We start from the raw sequence: 22938 nt of genomic DNA, 5'->3' as shown, positions 1-22938 counted from the left end.
TGAAGCGCGTTACATTCGGATAATGGCGCGCGTACACAACGCCACACTTAGTGGCACCGCTGTCGCGCGACAGTTGCCCGCAAGCACCACGGTACCTATTAATTTTGTGTGGAAAAACAGCTTATTAAATGCGATTCAAACTTGGTTTTGTACAGATCAAGCAATAAGTTGTTTTTCAGTTTGATAATAATGCATTTAAAATCAATGAGTATGAGACGTAAATACGCATACTTTGCTGTGAAAGTCAGCACATAATTTTAAAATGAAGCATTTTGGTGGTTTATCAATATTTTGAGACTTCACAAATGTATGCGCATTTACGTAGCTGGTTGTAGCGCTGTGTGCGCGCGCACTAAGTTGCTACTGTTGTCAATGTTAAGTCAAGGAAGAGACAGCCTAGAAAGAGTTTAAAATTTTGTGGTGCATCGAGAAATTGATACAGAGATAAAAACTAAATTGATGATATCGATGGTTCCATAGATTTACACTAGACTTTTGTATTGTGTTTTGTTGTCTCAGACATATATTTATTTTTTACTCTTAGACTTAAGTCAAAGAAGATGGACGGACATCGACCATGAATGACACACATACATACATAATGCATATAACAAAATTGAACAAAATGTAGGACACAGGTAAAAACTCAAAGAAAAAACACATTGATATTCAATGGCAACATTTTGTGGCGTCATTTGTAGCTAAACTTTACTCGTCACACATCACTTGTGATTTAATACAATTCAGTGTCCTGATGTGATATTAATTTCTGGATGCACATAGTCAAGATTTTAACAATTCGTTTCCAAATCAGCGCCCTATCTCGGGGTGATGAGTGAGCCGCCGCGGCGCCGCCACTACACGCGCCCGCTCCCATCACCTTCATCACCATTACACATGTGACGTCATCAACATCATCACCATATCGTATCACATGTGATGGAACAACAACAGCTCTATGATAACACATAACACACAGTTTTAGTTAATGAAATACAACGAACAAAATTCAAATTCAGGTCAACACAAAAATTAGCACATTACACTAAAACGTTGCAATGGTGAATCGACGAGGGTCCCGTAGATTATTAGGGGTCACACATCGATTAGGGGCTACGGAACCCTCTGGGGCTTTGTTACTTCAAGACTTCTGTGTGAGCATAAAGTTCGCGACACCCAATTGGTTTCTTCTTGTTTAGATCAAAGAGCGGCATCAATTTTGGGCGAGAGTTGGCTCTTTACAGAAATCGACGTTCAATATAATAGAACTTTTTAATAAAAAACAAATTAATGACATAATCAACATAAATCCACACTAATTACGCATCGAAATGAATACGAAAACAGAAAAAATAAAAATAGTTTTTACAGCACGACGATAACTAATGGTGCAGAGTGAGTGTTTGCGTTCCACGTGTAACCTTTGGCGTTAGCGGTCGAGCTTGCCTTGGCGAGGAGCGATATTATCTGATATAAATAGCGTAACTAAACGAAACAAATAATACAATAATAGACTAATATCAGTGTAGTAAACAAGGCAAGTACTCGGCAAGGTTAGACGTGGACATTCGCTCACTGCGCGCGCTATTTGACAGACAGTGACAACAGTACAGCCTAGGGCACGCACAACAAACGCTACCTGAGTCCGCCTAGGCGCGCCGTCTCCGAGCACCCCCTGTAACACAAGAACATGCTACACACGCTTACTCCACCGCTCCACAATACAATTGTTCGTCACGACAGCCCACTCTCTGTCAACTGACATTGGCAATTGTTGCTGCAGAATATGCAAAGAAAAGTAAATAGGTAATGTGGAAATAAATATTTTGCATGTACAGAAATAAAATATGTAAGTAAATTAAAATAATATTTATGTTTTTTGTCATCATGGCGGCACTGCTTATAGGCTTAAACTATACTTAGTACCACTTTCTTAACTTTATACAGTTAAATTAATATTATGTATATGTAAAGGATAGTAAAGAACATAATTCCCTAAGAATGTTGTATGTTCTCTCTCATATTTTTCCAAGAATGTTACTAAGTCATACCAAAATTAAAGGAATAAAAATAATAGGATACAATCTAAAACCGAGGTGTGCATTGAAAAAACAGCGAATTTTAATTCCACCAGAATCCCATTTATTCGAGAATTAAGAAAACAAGGTTCTAAATTGTTTCAGTAATTCACACGTTCATGAAATTTACAAATAGAATTAATTTATTGCGTTGTTGGTCTGACTGCCTGGCAGGTCTGTATTTCAGAATAAATGTCATTGAATAAGTTTTGTTTAAGCATAATCTGTTTTATGTTAAACATCGCATTCAATTCTCAGTTTTACTTCTACTACCACTTCAACTACAGTACAGAATTCCTCACACAGAACTATTTCCAAACCAAACACATACAATAATAATACACTAAATTCAGATACAACAATACACAGCACACTTCATTAACAAAACATCGAAACATTCCAGTATTTCCGCCCCACGTCGTGTCGGTTGCAACAATAACAAAACAACAATTAGCCATCTTTAGTCGTACAAACAGGTACAAAACTAAAGGGCACAAAGTTTGCCAAACAATGCACAGGACCACGTACTAGGAACGTACTGTCCCCACGAACATAGCTCGGGTTTTCGGAATTTCGGCATTTCGGAATATTAGTACCTCGGTGGGGAACGGTCATTAAATTCAGATTTATAAGCGGCCAACCGGATATCTCTCCCGTGCGACTCTGCTAATGACCACGTAAATTGAGATAATTTCACACCGTACTTGATAATAAGGCTGGGAACATACGCACTAGATTTACTCGTGTGTACTCAGTACAGGAAAAAGATTTGCTTGATAAGCTGTGAGATGAGGTTTTTGGTTTATGAGATTTTTTGGTTTAGAGTTTTTTTTTTTATATAAAATTACTAATAATATCAGTGTTAAAGTCAACTACTAATGGATTATGTTAATACCATTGATATTTTGCTTTAGATACTGGTTATAAGAGATGATACATAGCTAACCATCTAGCTCATCAATCCCATCTATTGTAGAAATTTAACATAAAATTTAATATATCAGTTTTGTAATTACATAAACCTTACTTGAAAAAAATGTTAACAACAAAATATTCCTTTTAAGCTTCTCTTAATCTGTTTCCAAGAATCATAATACGAACAAATTGAGAAGAGAACTCTTTAAATATGTGTACATATCTTTAGGTAAGTACAAAGGTATAAGCGACTAGGAATGACCCTCGAAAGACATAAATCTCTTGAACATAATCCTCGAATTAATTCGGAAACATATTCATATGTCTCTAAGGATTAAGTTTGCGGAGATTCTTAAGCACAGGTCAAAAGTATGTTAAATATCCGAACCCTTAGGATTCGTGAATATTTTCGTGTTCAGAAGGAATGTTTATTTTGTTATTTTAGACAAAAATTTTTGGTTTAGGTAGCTGTAAAGAAAAAGTGCTAGTTGTACAGTAAAGGCAGAGTGGAATACATTTCCCTTACTATTCTTCTTAATAACTTGATGTAATTTATAATATAACTTAATATGAGCCAATTAAGAGACATCACATCGACCGGGTAACGTGGTTCTCTAATAAATCTGAGACTATTTATCTGCAACATCATTTTTTTCAGCCCCACGCAAGGATTTTCTCATGTGTCAATTGTGAAGATTAAGGCAATCTTCTCTTTTTCAAAACAAGGCAAATAAGTCCAGCAGTGCTCTATTACAGACTGTTTATGAAGATGAAAGAAAAAATAACATACGTAAAATCAAATGCTCATCAAAATTCATCTTTCTAGTCAAAATAACAAAGCACAAAACCGTAAAACACTACACATTTTAAACCAAAATACGGCAACACAAATCCCATGTAATACCCAAAACGCTAGCTAATTGGTGCGCATCGTTTTCAAGTACGTTCCAAAATAATACCACTTCACTATGAAACAATTCAAGTATCTGTACATTCAATAATAATGCTCAACCTTTCATTTTAATCACCTGAATTGGTGCTACTTGCATTCTTGCTAATTAGATGGTGAAATCTGGAAATCTATGAGTTTTTGTAAGCTCTAGACTCTAGAGTGTTTCTGTTAGCCTGGTACTGTAGTTTCAGCGAAGATATGTACTTAGCGTATTTAAACCTCCTAAAGTGTGGCAGAGGTGTACATTTTTCAGTGTAACATCATCAACAACAGCTGGTAGACAACTACTGCTGGACATACGTCTCCTATGGAAGTTTAGTCCTAAAGTGGTGACAAATAGGGTGCTAATTTAACTCATAACATAATTTAACAATTATGAGTCCCATATCCATCCCAGAGTTTGTACAATTACTGAACATTTTTGAACAACCGAAAAAAGCCCTAGAAAGCCTTGTCAAACGCGGGAATCAGAACCCATGACAATCCTACAAGGTAAGCCTTCTACATAGCATTTCTAACAACATACAAACAACTACAGCATTACCTTATCACTGGACGAAAATCTTGAGTTACATTAGGTAAGCTACTTAAACAACACACTCTATGTGTGTGTCCTGTAACAAACTCCACGTTAGTAGCCCAATGCCGAGCCGTACCCATATCCAGAAATGCTCTTAATTAAGCCTTAAAGCTGCAATTTAGGAGAGGTCCTTAATACCGTTATAAATTAACTGGCATATGCGTAATGTTGGTAAGAATACTGCGTTTGAAATCTTGGGAGTTCATACCTGGGTCAGGTAAAGAGTAAAGTATCCAGAGAACAATAAACATGGCATTACACGAAATAAAGAGTACGTTTTACTAGTTGTTTTAGAAACAGAAATATATAGTATATATGTCATAAGTTTCTGAATTATAGCTGCATTTATGATTTTGAATAATCCCCAATAAAAGCTCACGCCTCCCTCTCAGATCTAATTCGGTAACTACACGGGGCTTACATAAAAACTCGCACCTTTTCGCGTAATGCCGCGTCCCCAATCAATCATAACAACATATTGTTTGCTTGCAAGGGATAACGTTTCCGTTCCAACGTAGATTTATGAGGGGCAGCCATATTATTGATAGGTTTCATGCAACATTAGCAACTTGATTGGTAGCCGTTCCTGTTTTATTTTTGGAGAAATGGAAATTGATCGGTGCTTGCATAAAATGAGGAGGGGATTTTCTGGCTGTTCTGAATCGAGAATTAGAGGTGGTGTTTGGTGTGAGGGGATTATAAAATTTATTAGTTGAATGGTGAGGTTTTACGTTCATTTTGTGTGTTGAATTCGGGTTTTATATTAATCTCTGAGATCAGGGATACTTTTTTTTTTATTCACCCTGTTTTACTGCCATTTACCTGGTCTTCTATTAGTATAATATGGTCGTTCAAGAGGATTATTGAAGATTGATGTCACACATCGAATGCATCACGCAGTTCGCCTAAAAACAACCAAATAAAGAATAAGGGTCGTAAATATGGGGTAAAGCAACTAAAAACTTCCAGGTGATGGAAACCACTCCAATTTTTACGATCATCGAATTTTTACGCGTCATAAAATATTTTTTATGACCAAAACCTATTGGGTGGACTACAATCATTGTACAGTCATAATTATCTGTCTCTATGGCCGAGGCTCCGTGTAAAACAGCAATTAAGAGAGGCCCTTTACTTTCAGTTTCACATAAATTCCTTTCTAAATTGGCAGTAGGCAGCTTAAAACCGTTGAAGCGAAAATTTCAATGTTCAGTTGATTTCATTAATTAGGCATGCTGTGCCTGCCCCATCGAGCCAACTTGAATAGCCAATTACATTGATAATTGGAGGTCGCGCAGGTGTCTTCCCGACAAAGACGGAGCTCTGTGGAGCGAGTTAGATTGTAGAGGACTTCTATGTAGGTGCATTTATCGAGACTGTGGCTGGTAGTGACGTTTAGGAACCCAACGTAAGACGATAACGTTTTAGAATTTGGTTGCTTGCAATATATAAGAATATTTTTACATAAATAAACTAATATCTAGTCTCAAAGTCACAGCATTTAGTTTCAACTAATCTTTAAAAACGTCAAAATTGAATTTTTCACCAGTCACTGGATTAGGCATACGTAATCTTAAACCATCTTTCTGAAATGTGTGTTTTAAATAAGTTTCACCTGCACAGTTTTCCAATAAACACGTCTCATCGTTTTCAATAATCAAACATACAATAAAATCGTCTTGATCTTATAACTTGGCACGAAACTTTACCGTGACGAATCTACCAAGTTTGATTGTATTCAGTTTATGTGGAAGTTATAGCTTGTTTACTACTAGAGGTCGCCACTGGAGTGCAGTAATGACGTGCTAAAATGCTACACTTGCAATCTGGGTTATGCAGGCGTCTAGGCGACATTAAATATATTTTTAGAGTGGTTTAAACTTGCCAGACACAGGCTATGTACGAAGAGACTGATAGTTGTATAAAATATGTGTATCACTATGCTAAACACTGAAGAGTAATTACTAAAAAAACATATTATATTACTATAACAATTAGCTGAACTTGGAAGGAAACATGATCATGAGCAGCATTTCGCTTGAAACTAGTCGAGTTCCTAGTCAAACAGTTACGTGTGTAAGCCGATAACATAATAATTAATATATTTTATTTAATACCAAACTACACTAATTTCCAAAATTATTATTATATAAAACACTATCTAAACAATCTCTAAGGAGAGCAAAAACTAAATTATTACTAAACCACACCCATATCACGAACCGCATTACCACAAGCCCATCCAAAACTGAAGTTAAGCACCGTTTTAAAGTGGCTCGAGCTAATCTGATAAGCGGGTGACGAAAATCGCTTTGTAATAACTACAAAAAGGTGGCTCATTAGAGGTTCCAGTCGACGTAGGGCGCGTGAAGTTTCATATTTATAGACTCGTGTTTTGGTTATGTATGTATAGGTATGTGTAAGAAATTGTAGTGTTTTTGTTTGTTATTTTGGTGTGATTGTGTTGTTAGGTTATTTGAGAGAAATGAGGCTAAAGGATTTTATTCTCAGATGTACAATTATTGATGACTCATTGTTTGGATTAGTAACACAAGATTAGCATGCGTATAAACTTATGAACATTCTATATGATAGGTCCTAATCCTAATAGCTAATAAAGTATAAGCTTTAGACCCTTTTTTAATAGGGAAAAATCATTAAATGACTTCTCTCGCCTTGAGCGAGGCAAAAGGGAGTATCAGACTCTTACTGACTAAAAACCACCCCGTTCCTACTCCTGCTTTTCGAGCCGAAACCCCGATAAAACCGCTAGGTTACCGCATTAGTTAGTTAGTTATAGTCACCGCAGTTACGACACAAAATCACATAACAGTTTTACATGAAAACTCACATACATATCTACAACATCACCAACAAACTGAATCGATAATTTCTAAATTATAATTGCCAACCACATTTTTACATCAACCGAGCTCATACTAAACCTACGGCAAAAGCATACCATTTCGCGTGAAATTAATTGCATTGGCTCAATTTGGCTCGACCAGATCAAACCAGTGGAAACCGGCGGAAACCGGACACCACCAATTATGACTATTAAACTTAACCACCGTACGTCTGTTTCCGACATTTGACGGCCATGTTAATAAATTGCATCGATAGTATTTATCAGGATGAGGGTTATTTATACTATAAATGTTTTTGGTACCTTTACTTCAAAAGAACTAACTGTAAATTAGGAAGTCTTGGATAGTTGTTTATATGACCAGATGTAATAAAGTTGAATAAGATATCATGACAATAAACATACAAATAGAATATATTTGTTAAGTAACGACGCAGTAGGTATCACTCCAAAAATCCATCTCTTTGAGGCAACCCATTTTTGGGCAAAACGTTCTGAATCACTGGTCTCTTTCACTTCAATGAATCGAGTTCCCTTTGAACAACTATTAGCAAGTAGGTAAGACACTGAATTTGTCCCAAGGATGGACAGACGTAACGTTCATCCTTCATTCGTATAATAAAAGGCTGAACCACTGACTCATTACTTCAAGATGTGCCCAAACTATCGGGCCGAAACTTGAAAGTTAACAAGAATGTCGGCCAAAGCCAGAGGGCGTGGCCAGCGTGGGATATACTTAGACAAAGTTCCGTTTTGTCATTAAACTGAAGGTTTCGGGAAATCCTTTAGTATGTTACTTTGGAGTCCCTTTGGAAGAACTTGAGTGAAAGTGGAATTTTTAATGCTTAAGTGATCTCATGTGTCGAGGACGTCTCGATTTCCGTGAAATGGATGAGCAATGCTTTGATTTATGTTGGCTTTATTGATTAAAGATAAAATATCTACAAAAATTACTTTACGTGTATGTATAAGATCAAGCTATTTGTTTCATTATTCAAGGAAACATCTACTCCTTGAATCTGAGTTTCCAACTATAGTTGTACCAAAACGTGGTTCGCACCACGTGATGGGCGCCGGTCCTATTTGTAAGGCCGTTCGTCAATGTTCCGCTGTCTGCTGGTGAACGCTTAATTTATAGTTTGTTTTGATACAACCCTAATAGACACGATTCAAATGGAAGTTGTTAATTAAGGTATACAGATTTGAATTTATTTCTAGATACAAATGTCGTAGAAAATCGGTACGAATGGTTCGAAAGATGTCTAGGTTAACAATCCTAATGCTTTTTTTCTGCTTTCAAAGCCATGATAATAGTTTCAGGCAGGTATTAATTCCGGAGCTGCAGACTGCCTACCGGGTTACCGCGGCTCCAGTTCGAAAAGCAGGTGTAAGAACGGGGTAGTTTGTAGTCAGTAAGAGTCTGATACTCTCTCTCGCATCGCCCAAGGCGGGAGAAATTATTGGATAATTTTCCACACGCAAAAAGACAGGTATTAAATATTATTTTAAATTAATTGTTTTTTTAAGCGTACACTGAAGAATAAATATAAATAATAATCAATTTTATTATAAAAGACCTTGAGACAAACTCATTCGTAGTGTCGCAAGCAACCGACGATAATGATAGTGAGTTTGTACCAAAGTACCAACCTACTGGGAAGTTCGAACCGTACCGTTCGAACTCAGCTTAATGCGACCATTGATTGTTTAACGGTGCGATACGATCTCGTATCTTGTGTTCTTCGCTTTATAATTACTTCATTTGTGACTGTGGGTAGTTCATTTGTACCGGGATTAGGTTTTAGCCGCGGGACACATGTGTTGATTGGGTTTGGATTTTTGTGGGGTTTTTCACGTTGATTTGGTTTAGGTTTTTGGATGAACCCACACTATTTTAGGGACGAGACACTTTTGTCTTCTAGAGACGACCGTATTCCGGAACTGCGGACCTAGCATGCTTACCGGGGCTCCGGCTCAAAAAGCAGGAGTAGGAACGGTGTGGTTTTTAGCCAGTAAGAGTCTGACACTCCTCTCGCCCCGTCCAAGGCAGAAAAAGTCATTGGATGATTTTCCCCGTGATCAACGCCAAAATCGGTGTTGTTACTGACAAAAGAAGATAACAAGGATCGAAATCCGAACCAATTATTTGAGAGCCACTCTAACGACTATCTGCACGTTTTAGCATAGTAAACTTCTACATAGACATAGAAAGTAACATCACACAACTAAATCTTTCACAACCACATCGTACCACGGCCACAACCTACACTCAAACTTATTATTTAAAACTTTCATTGCAAGGAAGTTACATTGTTATTTATAGTTCACATTCCGTCCACTTACGTCCAACTTTGATAAAGGTCATACAAGACGATCCATTATTAAGAAGTGTTTCATATCGATCCTCGTTTGAATTAGTGATAAAACTTTGACTGACAACAAGACAAGGGGTCAGGTAATGGTGTAATTGTACCACGTTACACTACTGACCTTTTTGGTTGAAAGGAATGACTTTATTTTTTTTTTCGAATTCCGATTTTAAGTTTTGAAAATGGAAGACACGTTAACTAGTGACAATTAAGGTCGATAGTTTTTGGAAAAGTATGATATACAAATATACAATTATGTTACATAGTGTTTTATAGAAGGATGGTCGTAGTTATTAATTTTATCTTGGGAAAAGCTAGGAGAAAAAATTAAGAATGTTTGCAGGACTAAAGCAGGCTTCGTCAAGTATTGTACATACTAAGTATTCTTTAGATAACAACATCCACCAAAAACGACCCTAACACGTACACAATAAAGTTGTTTTATTTTGTTATCGAAAAGAATTCCAATAAAATCGGTAGGTACCAAAATTTTAATGGCACATGATAAATACCAACAATATTGCAGAAATTCCCGCGCAACCTAAAATTCCTTCGTAAATTGAATTATTTATCAAACGAGCTGATATTAAAATGATTTTATAGTCTATAAAGTAGAGAATTATTATTTTAATGTTAATAGCATCAATAAATTCCGTTTGTAATGGGTGTGGACGTCACAATGTTGTGAACAAGCAATCACTTCGGATAGATTATTATGCATGTAAAAGCTGAGATTGATGCGTGATGGGTGCGCTGAAGAGGGCGATAAAATGAGAATAGCTTAGGAAGGAAATATTCTTAGTAATTCATCTTTTAGTATACGGTTATTTAAATTAGCTGAAGCTATGGAATGCCTACACAGATTGGGAGACGTATATGAAAATGTCATTATGATGAAACGTGGCATTACATTAGTTATATAATTAAAATGATCTAGGTAATTGAAATATCTCCTAGTCATTATAAGTCCCGCTTAGTGCTCATTATTATTATTATGACTTAGTCATCAAATCCTAAATAGCACTTTACTCAATCTCAGCATAAAATAACAAAGTATCTAAACCACTTTCAACAAAATTGAAAAGAGCAAAAGTCAAAATTGTAAACTAAAATAGGTAAAAGAGTTCCTTAACTCAACAATGCCTTACTTGACTCCAAAACAAAATTGCAAAACACTAGCTAAAACCAATTTCTAAGGAAATCCACAGCCACATAGAAAAACGTAGCAAACAATGATGGAGACTTGCAAAAACTGCTTCTCTTAAGCACCATGCCGTGAGTTGCACGAATAACTCAAGAATTAGAGCCAGACCCGCGCTCCTTGTACGCTCAGCCACCCGAGAACTAATAACCGAAAACTCGAATAATCGAATAAAACTCCAACTCGATATAAAACGATTTTTCATTCCACTAACAGACTTTAATTGTTATTAAACTATGCGGAGTGGTCTGTTGTTAATAAAGTAACAAATGAAGTTATGAAAATTAACACTAATTGGGCGAAAATTGTTGTCCGAAATATTAAAGCGTGTCTATTGGAGTGGAAATATTAAATTTTGCTTAATAATTTATTTGATGTACCGCCGAAATATTTCTACGTAATAACTTGGTTCTTTAATAAATGTTCATGCATACGATTTATTAATAATTTGATTTTCCATATAGCGTTTTCAATTACTTTTAATTGCTTCCTTAATTGCTTTAAATTACTCTCTATGTAAAAGTAAAATAAAAGCTGCCCTGACTGACAAAGGAACGTGAAAACACCTTCGTCAAAAAATAGCTCCAACGTGAAATGTAAGTAAAACATTCGCAAGGCCGCATCACTAGTGCCGACAGCTCCCACGTTCCGTGAGACGTTACCATCAGAGGGAGATTCCCACTTATAATTTATTAACAGGTCATAAGTGCTAAAATGTGTACATTCATAAGTCCAGAGGCACGTGCTGGCTCCTCGAATAAATAATTCAACGTATCTGGGTGCTCATGTCTACACCCATTCGATGCTATGTCTTTCACTTTTCCTTTTTTCTGTACGAGGAAAATAATTGAGGAAACTACGGCGAAGGCCTCGGGAATATATTATTGGGAATGGTCCCGCTGTGGTATTGATGATTTCTTCAGAACCTTCATCGCGTTTGAGAGCTTAGCATGGATAATTATTGGTTTAAACTGAATTACAAACTGATGAATATATTTTGATGGAACTGGAACGAAAGAAAATGAATTTATGTTGGATAAATTTAATAACGCTCACGTAAATCCATTTAACAAGGATGGGGCAACCCTTTAATTAAACTAACGTGATTACCTATCGTTTATACATAATGCAGCGGTGACACACGCACACGGACCACTCTAATAAAAGTTTCAGGTTTACGTCCCAAAAACGTTGAACTAAAAAGCATTAAGAACCCTACCAAATTGAATTGGTACGGAACCTTTCCTTGCTAAGCTATTTATGAGTGGATAACAAGCGGTCGGGTTGGCAGGCTGGCCCCTCCCGGACAAAATTATAATTGGGATATAATATGCGGAATATGGGACCCAAAGGATTTTGGACACGAAGGCTATATATTTTTCCGGGTCAATCAATTTGTCCTACCAAAGGCTATAAGACGTATAAGTATAATACAGTCTAACTCCAGTCAATGTAAATATAGGTTGAACTTAGTGGAGCGGAGATGTAATTTCGGGATATTTTTGTAGTACATCGTATTGAGACCGAACTGTCTCAAACAGTCAAATACTCCATGGATATCTGATAGGCTGTATTTGCAATCTGAAAGCATGATAAAAGGGTAGCGGTCCTCGGCCGTCCCCTGAGGCAGTCTCGAGATGCATTTGAAAACAAACAACACATTCGGAAAGTTTCTGTTGCAAACTTTTATATTTCAAGTTCGGCAGTCTCTCAGTTTCGACAGGGTTATTTTGTCGATGGCCACCTCTAAAGTTTGCCGCAAAAGCGTCAACATTTGGTGTCACTTTTCCTTCGGAAGTTACTTTAAAATATTTACGACTGGAACTTGGGCGGTACAAGAAAAATTCGCCGAGTCGTATGGCGAATTTATAGTTTGTAGATGGAGTGCGGAAGTTTCGCATTAGAGTATAATCTATCTTTGCTCTCTTATTTTTGTCGTTGCGGATTTATTTGTGTTTAAAAGTGCGGTGATGTAAGATTTCGGGATGCTCATTCGCTTGTTTTGTTTTATAGAGATCCGATACGATGATACTGAGTTTGGTAACTTGTGTATCTTGGTGAAGTTTACTTCGTACATTTCAGTCTCCTGATTTGAAATCTGATTTTAATTTTCTTTTCAAGAGTAATGCAATATTGAAATATTGTAAATTTGCCCACTATACCTACACTACAGTTGCCTATAAGCGTCCAGACAACAATAGCTAATTAGAAAATAGCATGATCAGGATTATCATAGGTCCAAGTCACAAGAACGTAGAGACTTCTAATTTGAATTTAAATATTTCAGGTATATTTTAAAAGCGTAATTCAAAACCGTAGCTATTCACAGTCTTGTCAATATAATATGTATATCTTAATAAGTATCTTAAATGATAAATGATATTTATTAAATATATGTATATTTTAATAAGTATCTTAAATGGTAAATGATATTTATTTTGCAAATAGGTTACAACGTAACTCTTTTACACGTCAATCTCTTAAATAACTAGATGAGGTCGGCGCATTTCCTATCGGACTAGTCTAAGAAGAAATGCCGAAAATAACTCAGAGGTCAATTAATGATCTACGTATGTATAATACGTGTGGATCTAAATAAAACACTATCAACAAACAAAACAAAATACACAAAGCAAAAATAGAGTACCACAACAACATAATGTTTCCCACAGGTGCAAGAAGGTATATTAATGAAATCACAAGGAAAACCAATCGGTATTAAAACCGGTGGAATCTCATTACTTCCGACGGTGTGAAGTCGATTTATCTACGTCATGGCGACAGTCACTCCGGCTGACATTCAACACGGGCCGCAGATAATAAAACACGCCATGAACATCACTATCTATCATGGGGTTATTTATGAAACTCCTTTAAAATATGAATGAGGTGAGAATATAGGCTTAGCTGAGGTGGAAAATAATGCAGGTAATGAATTAGTTTATGTTGAAGATGATAAAAATAGGGAATAATGTTTTGTTTACGATTGGTTCGAGTTATCTAAGTATTGTTTTAAATACGTGTCTAATATTTTTTCATTGCCTAACTGACGGACTAAATAGATTTTTAACTTTTAAACCATCATCATCATCATCCCTATTCATGAAAAATATACATTATTACACTATCGATAATGTTACAGAAAAAACGGTAGAAGAAGAACAAAAACACACATTTTATTAGAAATAAACGTCACTTAGAAAATGTAGACACAAGATGTATGACCCTCAAAGGCAAAAAGACATTAGCGAAGATAGATCTCCGACACCTGAGTTTTTATCTAGACCTTAGGAAAAAACGACGCAATACTCATACATATCAATTTCATAGATTACCATAAGGCTTCATAAACTAAAGGGAGGTAATAAAAACTGAAGCATAATTCAAGTCTTTCCCACCTTCGCTATCATTTACATTATAAGACTTTAAGGGGGCTATAAATTTTTTACTTAAAACGCGCCTCAGTAATGATGCTGAGATTCATAAAGTGGCATTTAACGACAACGGACACGCGAACAGACAAATAGTTGTCATTATAACACAGTTTGTTATGAGCGCACTTCATATTTTATTCAAGAGCACTTCCTCGGGTAAGTTTTTATAAAGTGGGGGGTGAAGTAACGTCGTTTTAGTGGGGAATATTATCGACGTTAATGATTGCCGTGTTTAATATTTCATTATTACGTCTTTGACATGTGTGTGCTAGTGGACTGTCTTCCTGGTATGTTTTTGGTAATTGTTTTGTAATAAGTAGGTATGTGGGTGGACTGTTATTTTGGTAAGTGTTGTTTACTACTATTTTTGGCACGTATAATAGGAATAAATAATTATATGCTCAATTTATGATGATTTGATTAAAATCAACGAAATTTTTTTCGTGAATTCATCAACACAAAAAATAGCGGTAAGTTTACAAAATAAAAAATAAATTTCGATGAAAACCCATCTAACCTTACAAATATTCCCGAAGTGGAATTAAATCAAATCATTCACAAAATGATTGATCACAACACACAATTTTGTGTGCCCACTTCGGTGGCTCAGTTCAAAGTGAAGTTTGATTGATTACGTGTTACATTTTTAATGGGGACTTCAAAAAACGGAAACCTTCGTACGACCCGCGCTTAAATAGCTCCGATTCAATGTTTCGTGAGTGTGTGAAAATCACAGGCTGAACGGTCAACCAATCATGAGACCGCTCCAATATTAAATCACAAGTATACAACAAAATGTTTAAAATTTCCTCCGAACAAAATTATACAAAGCCAAGAACACCCCCAAGTTACATAAAATACGCTCCACAACGAATTAGGTAATAAAAATAATCCAATATCCTGAATCCGGCCAGAATTTTAAACAAGAAAAATCTGCGACCGCTTCCTTCGGATATACAAAATCACTTGGCGCCAATCCGGCACAAACTATTATCATTAAGACTGTACAGAGTTGAATTTAAATAACTATTTAACGGGGCAATAATGGCGAGGGCACGTACGTGCACCAGATGTTAATTGCTTGCAGCATTTAATAGGCACGCTCAGTTGAATACGGCTCTGGCGCCAGCATGGTTAGGTCACGACCACACTGACGTAATAGCTGCGATTTTACGACTAAACGTCTAGTCGACATTGATTTTCCGACTTTGCATAAGAGTCTCGTTGAACCAGTTTCTTACATGTTTTGGGAGGGTAGGTCAGTGTTTCGAATGGATTTTTACATAATTTCGACGTTGTGCTTACTCATACTTTGAAAGAAATAAAACATTGTCGCTTGTTTTACAGTTTTGCTTAGCTTTGTTACTTACGACACAGCAGTATACAACGTTTACCAGACGACAATTTAAAATAGTATTGGAATAAATTCCAAAAAAATACACTGTCATAGATTAAGAAGTAATGTAATTTAATTAAAACATAAGACAGGAAAAAATGCTCAATAACGAATAATACTCGTACAAGTCCAATATCACTGAGTATTAAAACAAGGAAGAATCAAGAGATTTTATAGGTCGAGGAAATATCGTAATAAAAAACGCACGATTAAAGTCCTCCAATCGGCGCTGACCTTAATTTTAAGGCCTCCTCAACCGCACCAGTCTTCCAAATGGAAACCACAGATTCTATAGCGTGTCCATGAACATCTGTCCCTTTCTAGCACAAAATTTCTGTATAGTTCCATCTAGCTCTCTCATGGTGCATTCATTTGAAATATATTTCGGCTTGTTTGCAAATGCGAGTGTCGGTCTGTCGGTGTTACAAAGATCTGAGTCTCAAATTAATCATGTTTTGCTTTGTGTGATGTTAAATGAATATGAGAGAGTTTTTGGAGTGTAAAACGAAACGTTGAATAGAAAAGATGATTTTCCCAGAAAGTCGGAGAAGTTTGCAATTTCTACGACTTTGCAACCTGATAGTGAAGTTTTGAAGATTTTGTTCAAAGAATTTTCAAAACATAAATCTTTATGCTTTTATGAAGTATTAGTATTAAAGAAATAAAAACAAATTCAATAGATTCCTTCAGAAACAAATAGTGTATTTAAGTATACACATTGCTTGGTTTCTGCATAGCTTCTCCCGCATGCGTCATCCGTTTGATAAAAAGTATCCTAACACCCAAAATCAGTTCATACTCTGTCTATATACCAAATTTCATCAAAATCCGTTCAGTAGTTTCAGCGTAATTGGCGGACAAACATCAGAACAAAACAACAAACTTTACTATTTATAATATTGAGGGTATGATAAATTATTATAATAATTACCTACATTATGCTAGAAATAAAAGAAAATTTCTAAGAATTTTAGCACATTTGCTAACCACCATTTCAAAGAACACCACCACATTTCACCAAAAACAAAATTCACAACACACACGAAAATTCGGCCACAACATTTGTGTACAAGCCTTGCGTCGCGTGCTTCATATTAACGACATAATTCTAATGAGTGGCGACATCAATTAGTTACATTTGTTAGCAATTCCCGTACAGCTCATGTTAAAACGTTGTTAGGTAAATTAAATTTCGTTGATATGAATCGGAAAATGTTACGTGGTGTTTATGTAATTGTTTCTACTCCTACTTTAGTGGATTATGTCATTTAGTCGTATTAAATTTGTTAGGTTGTTAATTTATTAGTTCTTTATGTAGGTTCATGTGGGTGCAGTGACTAGAAAGTTGGTAGTTTGGTGATGGAGCAAGGCTGCTGCTAAACCAATATCATTGCACAAAATCAGTCCACTAAAGAACAACAGAGATTTTGTGCTACCACGCTCCGCTCCAGTGTAGTAGACAGCCTAAGGCTTGTTAGTTGTATTAGACTCTAGAGTAGACTATCAAGCTAATTAGGTAAACGCTATGTTCGTTTATAGGTAATCGAGTCAATGAACGAATTACTGTAAGGAATTATTAATCAGTAGTAAAAGAACTCATTGATTTAAAGGTGAGATTACATCTCTGAATTACAAAATATTAATTTTATTACAAGATCAAATAAAACCTATTGATAATGTTAAAAATTACCTCCAAAACATTACTAAATCAAAATATTCGAAACATAAATTAACATTATAAACGTGAGTGAATCCTGAACGTTACCTGAAGCAAACATTTCTCAAAATGAAGTTACATCATGAGATCCCGAACTCATAAAATTAGACACATCTGTTTTCTACTAACAAATAGCGATGACCTATAGTACTGTCCTCTTAAGTCTGAGTATTCTACTATTATTTGGGTGTCTACTACAGCAGTAATGAGTCAGCAGTAACCTATTCTTTTTGAATTTAATATAGATCTTATGTACTATGTGTTATGAGACATAATATCTTGGATTGTGGAACAATATTATGTTTTTTTTTAATTCATTGGGGCAGGTGTTTTAGTGTATATTTATTTGTACCCATAGTGTTCGGTTTTAGAATTAGAATGCTCATTTTAACGATTTCGTTTCACTGTTGGTACTGAATATTAAAATAATTAAAACCACTACCCTAGTTTACAAATAAACAAAAATAAAGTTATACATACTATGATATTATATTGACATTTACCTCTCAAAACACAATTTACAACCACACATAATTTTAAACCAAACCACTCCACATCAAAAGTAACTTGTACGCAGCAAGAGCATTTAATCAAACACTTTCTAATTAACTCGTCAACATTCCTAACCCTTGATTTCTGTCACACAACCATTAACAAGTAATTAGTCCCAACAGAAGCAGTTAGCACATAATTATAAACACACAACAGTTTCGGAAATTCGGGAATTCGGTTATTCGGATATTCGAAACACATCACTATCTCCGTATACATCGATTACATTCAAGTTCGAATCACTCGACCCCTCTCTAACTCATTCCATGTTTAAGTTTCAATAATTTCCTGAGGGATTATGGTATATTTGACGATGGCTACCAACTGTGAATTATTAACCTCGCCCAACCTCTTCGGGTCATTTAGACCACTGAATTGAATTACTGGAGTTGTAATTCTGAAATTATGTGGTTTGTGATTGTTTTGGTTTGTGTGTTATGTGTTTGTGTTGTGATGTATATAGTGTGGCGTTTGACAGGTTATATAAAGATGAAGATGTGGTATTTATAGTGATTATTCTTGGTAAAAACCTCATAACCGTATTATATTTGACTAAAGAAGATGTACAAGTCTACAAAATACTTGAGTGCTTCCTCTACTTTACGTCGAAAAACAAAAATATAAATATGTCCGACTAATGCCCCAATAACTTCGCCGTGAAAAATCCCGAAAAAGGAAAAATTCGTAATTCGGCGCATTTCGTAAAGGAGCCGTCAATTTGTGCCCTAATTGTGCCCGAAAAAGGTGAGAGCATTACATCCATACATTTTTAAACTCGACGACCGGCCGTCATAAATGTTACGTCATTCATTTTGACTTGACGTGCCAAATAATAATTTCATGACATAATAAGGCCCCTTGAAATGTTAAGTGATTTGAATTTCGAATATACGAATATTCCCAAATTGATTTTGATTACATTCTATTGTCTGGGTAGAGCTAGGAACCATTTAGGTTGTTTACAGAATAATAGCCGCTATAATAAACACAATAAAGTCGCTCTTTACTTATAAAGTGATATTTTATTTTTATTTAGGGTTTTTAAAAACAGGAAAAGAACATGACGAAACGGTTTTGACTTCATTTGACGAAATCATGATAAAGACAGTACAAGTAGTATCTCGGTAAAAACCGATTGGATTTCATTACCGAAAAGTAATATATAAAGAATACAAAACTATAGGTACATACAGGGTGTAAACAGAACGCTCCCGAAAAACGTTTTTTTTTGGTTTTCATATATTTAATCATTTTTGTTTACGTTACATTAAACTATTATTACATAAAATAAACATTTAATTCCTTATTTATTTTTGAAAATAAACTGGTTTTAACCAGCACCTGTTTACCGCATTTGGCAGCCTTCCATATATTAGACATTGTACCGAAAATTAACCCTATCAAGAAACAAAAAGAGTGCCAAAATATAATAACATTAAACACTGTTTTCATAACAGATAATAACGGACCGGTCTTCATTAAAAGACAAACAACACGCCATTTAAAAACGGTAGCCGGATTACTGGAGTCGATAATGGGCAAGTCTCGAACAAAAGCTTTACTTCATAAATTATTAGTTCGTATTTCATAAAGTTAATCGTTTGAAACGGATCCCGTCGCGTCGCCGGATCGGATACGGATCGTATCGTATCGTAACGTATACTGTCTTTTAGTTTAAAGTGTTCGTTACAAGTTTGGAGTGAATAATATTTACATTGATGTTTTTATTTGATAAATATTTTTTTTTGGGGGTTTTTAAGTTATATTTTTCTCTAATGGATGGATGAGAGGTAGTATTAGTCACTTTTTACTAGCATAGATATGACATATGACTCATTAGTTATCCCTTAAAATGTTTGAAAATGTTTTGACTTTGATTCGAACTGTAGCGTTAAGCCGTCTATATACTACGTACTACGTACGTACTATGAACACCCACTTGTCACAATTTATGTTTTAAGTACCATGTAATAGGAGGTAAGCCTATTGCCCCATATACCAGACACATTTCCAGACTCCGTGTCCTCCAAAAATCGAAAACAACCTGACATCTCTTTCCCACGCAGTCGGACTTCGGACCACTAGACCGACGTGAAAGTTTAGCAAACTTAAATCTAAATTGTTATTTTAATAACCTTGCTAATTGAGCCTATAAGCAATGTCGCCATGTGACTTCATACCTACGTAACTATTTTCCATTTTACAATATTTCTACATACAAAAATTAAGTTCAACTATTAAAAGAAAAAATGCAAGCGACGAATTCAAAATGAAACTAACATAATTTGAAATAAGGTTAAAATTGCTTTGGAACGAGTATAGTGGAGTTTATTTTTTATAAATCTCGCTGTACATAGTGTATAATAATTATTATTCGTGATAATAAGACACTGAAATATACACTTTATAATTATAACATTAGAAATTAGTTTCAATTGAGAGATTCGGGATGGGAATGTGTTGGAAAATTACCTCCTCTATTTTCGCTGTCCGCCGGTTTCACCTGTATTGCCCGGTTCATCTGAAAGAAAGAAATAAAAGTAAATTAGTACATTACGTCTGTAAGATACACACCGAGTTATATTACATTAATACTTATTATTTGATTAAAATGAATATCCAATTACAGGGTCTGAATAATATAGTAGGTGAGGTTTAAAGTTTGGTAAAATTCATATTCAGTCACATCACTTATATCTATGTTAATTATATCATTTTACTCGTATGTATCTTATACGCACTTATAAGTGTTATTTTGGTTTTAAGTGTTATTTATCTAGACAGACCGACAACATTGTAAAAATATGTTCTTTTGGTATATGTATCGTATGCATATACATATGCGTATAGTAAAAGGCTTTCTAGTTTCATTTATTAGTCTAGACAGTCTAGACTACATAGGTGCTGCCACCGAATGCACATCTCTAGTTAAAAATAAATATTGTAAATACAAGCCAAAATTCACTATTAAATCATCAGCTGAGCACACAGCATTAGAAACGGTCCACAATGGTCGTAGTTAGTGATAATTCCATCACCATTACCGCTTCACCATTGTGTTTTATTCCAATAAATGTTAATTTTGCGTTAATGTATTCTAAAATAAACGACAGTGTTGACGGGCTCGCATAATTAGCTAGCTAGTGAATGCTGGCTTTAGTCAGCCTACTCTTAATTGCATCGGATTAAATGTACAAGGGAGTTTTGTTGCGTTTTTGTCTTCTTTCGCTTTTAATCCTTCTTTTAGTTTGTTAATGAAGATAATTATAGTTTGTTTGGTTAGTAGCTTTTTTTAAGTTATATTATGTACTTTCTAAGATTATTTAGACACCACTGGCAAACGGGGAAGAAAAACACCGTGAGGCTATCTGGGCTTATAATAATTATAAGTTTGAAATCGCCAACCCGCATTGATCAAACGTGGTGATTCATGTTCAAACCTTCTCTTGGCAAGAAGAGAGCTTTGGTTATCAGTGGCCACTAATAGGCTGATGATGATTTATGTTTTTTGAGATATTTTTTAATTATATAATTGATGTTGATTTGATAACTTTGGCATTTTTGTTTAGTTTATGATTCTTCATAGGTGTCTTTAGTTTATCTTCAAAAGCGCTGCGTTATTGTGTATGCTATAAACAATACAGTTGTTAACTTTTCATTCACAATGGAAAGCTTTTAGAGTCATATGTCATAATCATTATGTCAGATATATGTCATAATTATTATGACATACATAATGTCATACACATTAACAAAATATTATTATTCAAGAAAGACTGGACATAAAACAGTTTAAAAGCAACTTATATTCTATAGTAAATGCATTACTTTACCCATATTGTCTCCAAATAGACAATGAAGTCATCACACTGTCTTATTGTTACAGCAAGTCATTAAATGTCATTAATACTGTCAATATGTCAATTAAATGTGAATAGAGATTGATGTCTTTGATTTAAATTAATGGGATTGCTATATGGAACGGGTTTAGGTGGATTTACGAAAAAGTACTGATATTTAGTGGGAATCCACTTAATGCCAGTAACATAGGAAGAAATTAAATTCTGATTAGTATCTAATCATTGAATCGATAGGTATATGCCAATGCATAGGGTCATTGAATTATAAAAATACTACCTCATAAAGAAATAGGCAATACAACTAATCTGCTAATTTTTCCTTCTTATCTGCCTTTCCATCATTTAAGCAGTTTTTTATCAAGTTCAGAGAGAAATCTTCTGCTCTTAAAGTAAGCATCGTCGTTCACCTATTATAAGACGGTGAACCTTTAACTAAATTTCATATATTATACTACCTAGGCTAAAACATTATATACGGTGCGTCAGGTAAGTTAAAAAATCTACGCGTAGATACTGAAGACACCCGGAACTGCGGACTGCCTAGCGGGTTACTAGGGCTCCAGCTCAAAAAGCAGGAATAGGAATGGGGTGGTTTTTAGTCAGTAAGAGTCTAACACTCCCTCTCGGCTCGCCCAAGGCGGGAGAAGTCAATGAATGATTTCCCCCCGCTCAAAAAAGAGACTGAAGATTTAAAAAATCGATTAAACTCCCCCACGCATCAATAAGAAACAACACAAAACATATTTAAACAAATACAAATCATCTATCTATTAATTACGGAACAATACGCGGCCCCTGTTTCCAGCACATTTCTCGCCATTTATTTACATTCCCGCGATCCTGTGAACAGTTTTTTACGACCACTTACATTTATAACACTTGGGGGATCGTGTTCCGAATCTATAAGGCGAGTAGAGACTCACTTGACATAATACGCATTACTCCTCGCTTTGTGACTCCGTTTTCTGTCTAAAGAGATTAATTATATTCTCTTAATAGGGATTTTTTGGAGTTTCCT

General features: G+C 35.2%; 1 protein-coding gene across 21 annotated transcripts in view; it reads right to left on the bottom strand.

Moving 5' to 3' along the window:
- The window catches only part of LOC118264903 (CUGBP Elav-like family member 3-B), a 628396-nt gene that overhangs the window by 142148 nt on the left and 463310 nt on the right, over nucleotides 1-22938 (bottom strand). For all 21 annotated transcript variants that reach the window (XM_050705739.1, XM_050705723.1, XM_050705719.1 and 18 more), the window contains one exon: nucleotides 20533-20581. In XM_050705739.1, the coding sequence (XP_050561696.1) occupies nucleotides 20533-20581 (49 nt within the window). The remainder of the gene's footprint in view (nucleotides 1-20532; nucleotides 20582-22938) is intronic.

This window comes from Spodoptera frugiperda, chromosome 28 (assembly GCF_023101765.2).
Source record: "Spodoptera frugiperda isolate SF20-4 chromosome 28, AGI-APGP_CSIRO_Sfru_2.0, whole genome shotgun sequence".
In the NCBI taxonomy this organism is placed as follows: domain Eukaryota; kingdom Metazoa; phylum Arthropoda; class Insecta; order Lepidoptera; family Noctuidae; genus Spodoptera; species Spodoptera frugiperda.
This window is presented reverse-complemented; position numbering and strand designations above follow the sequence as displayed.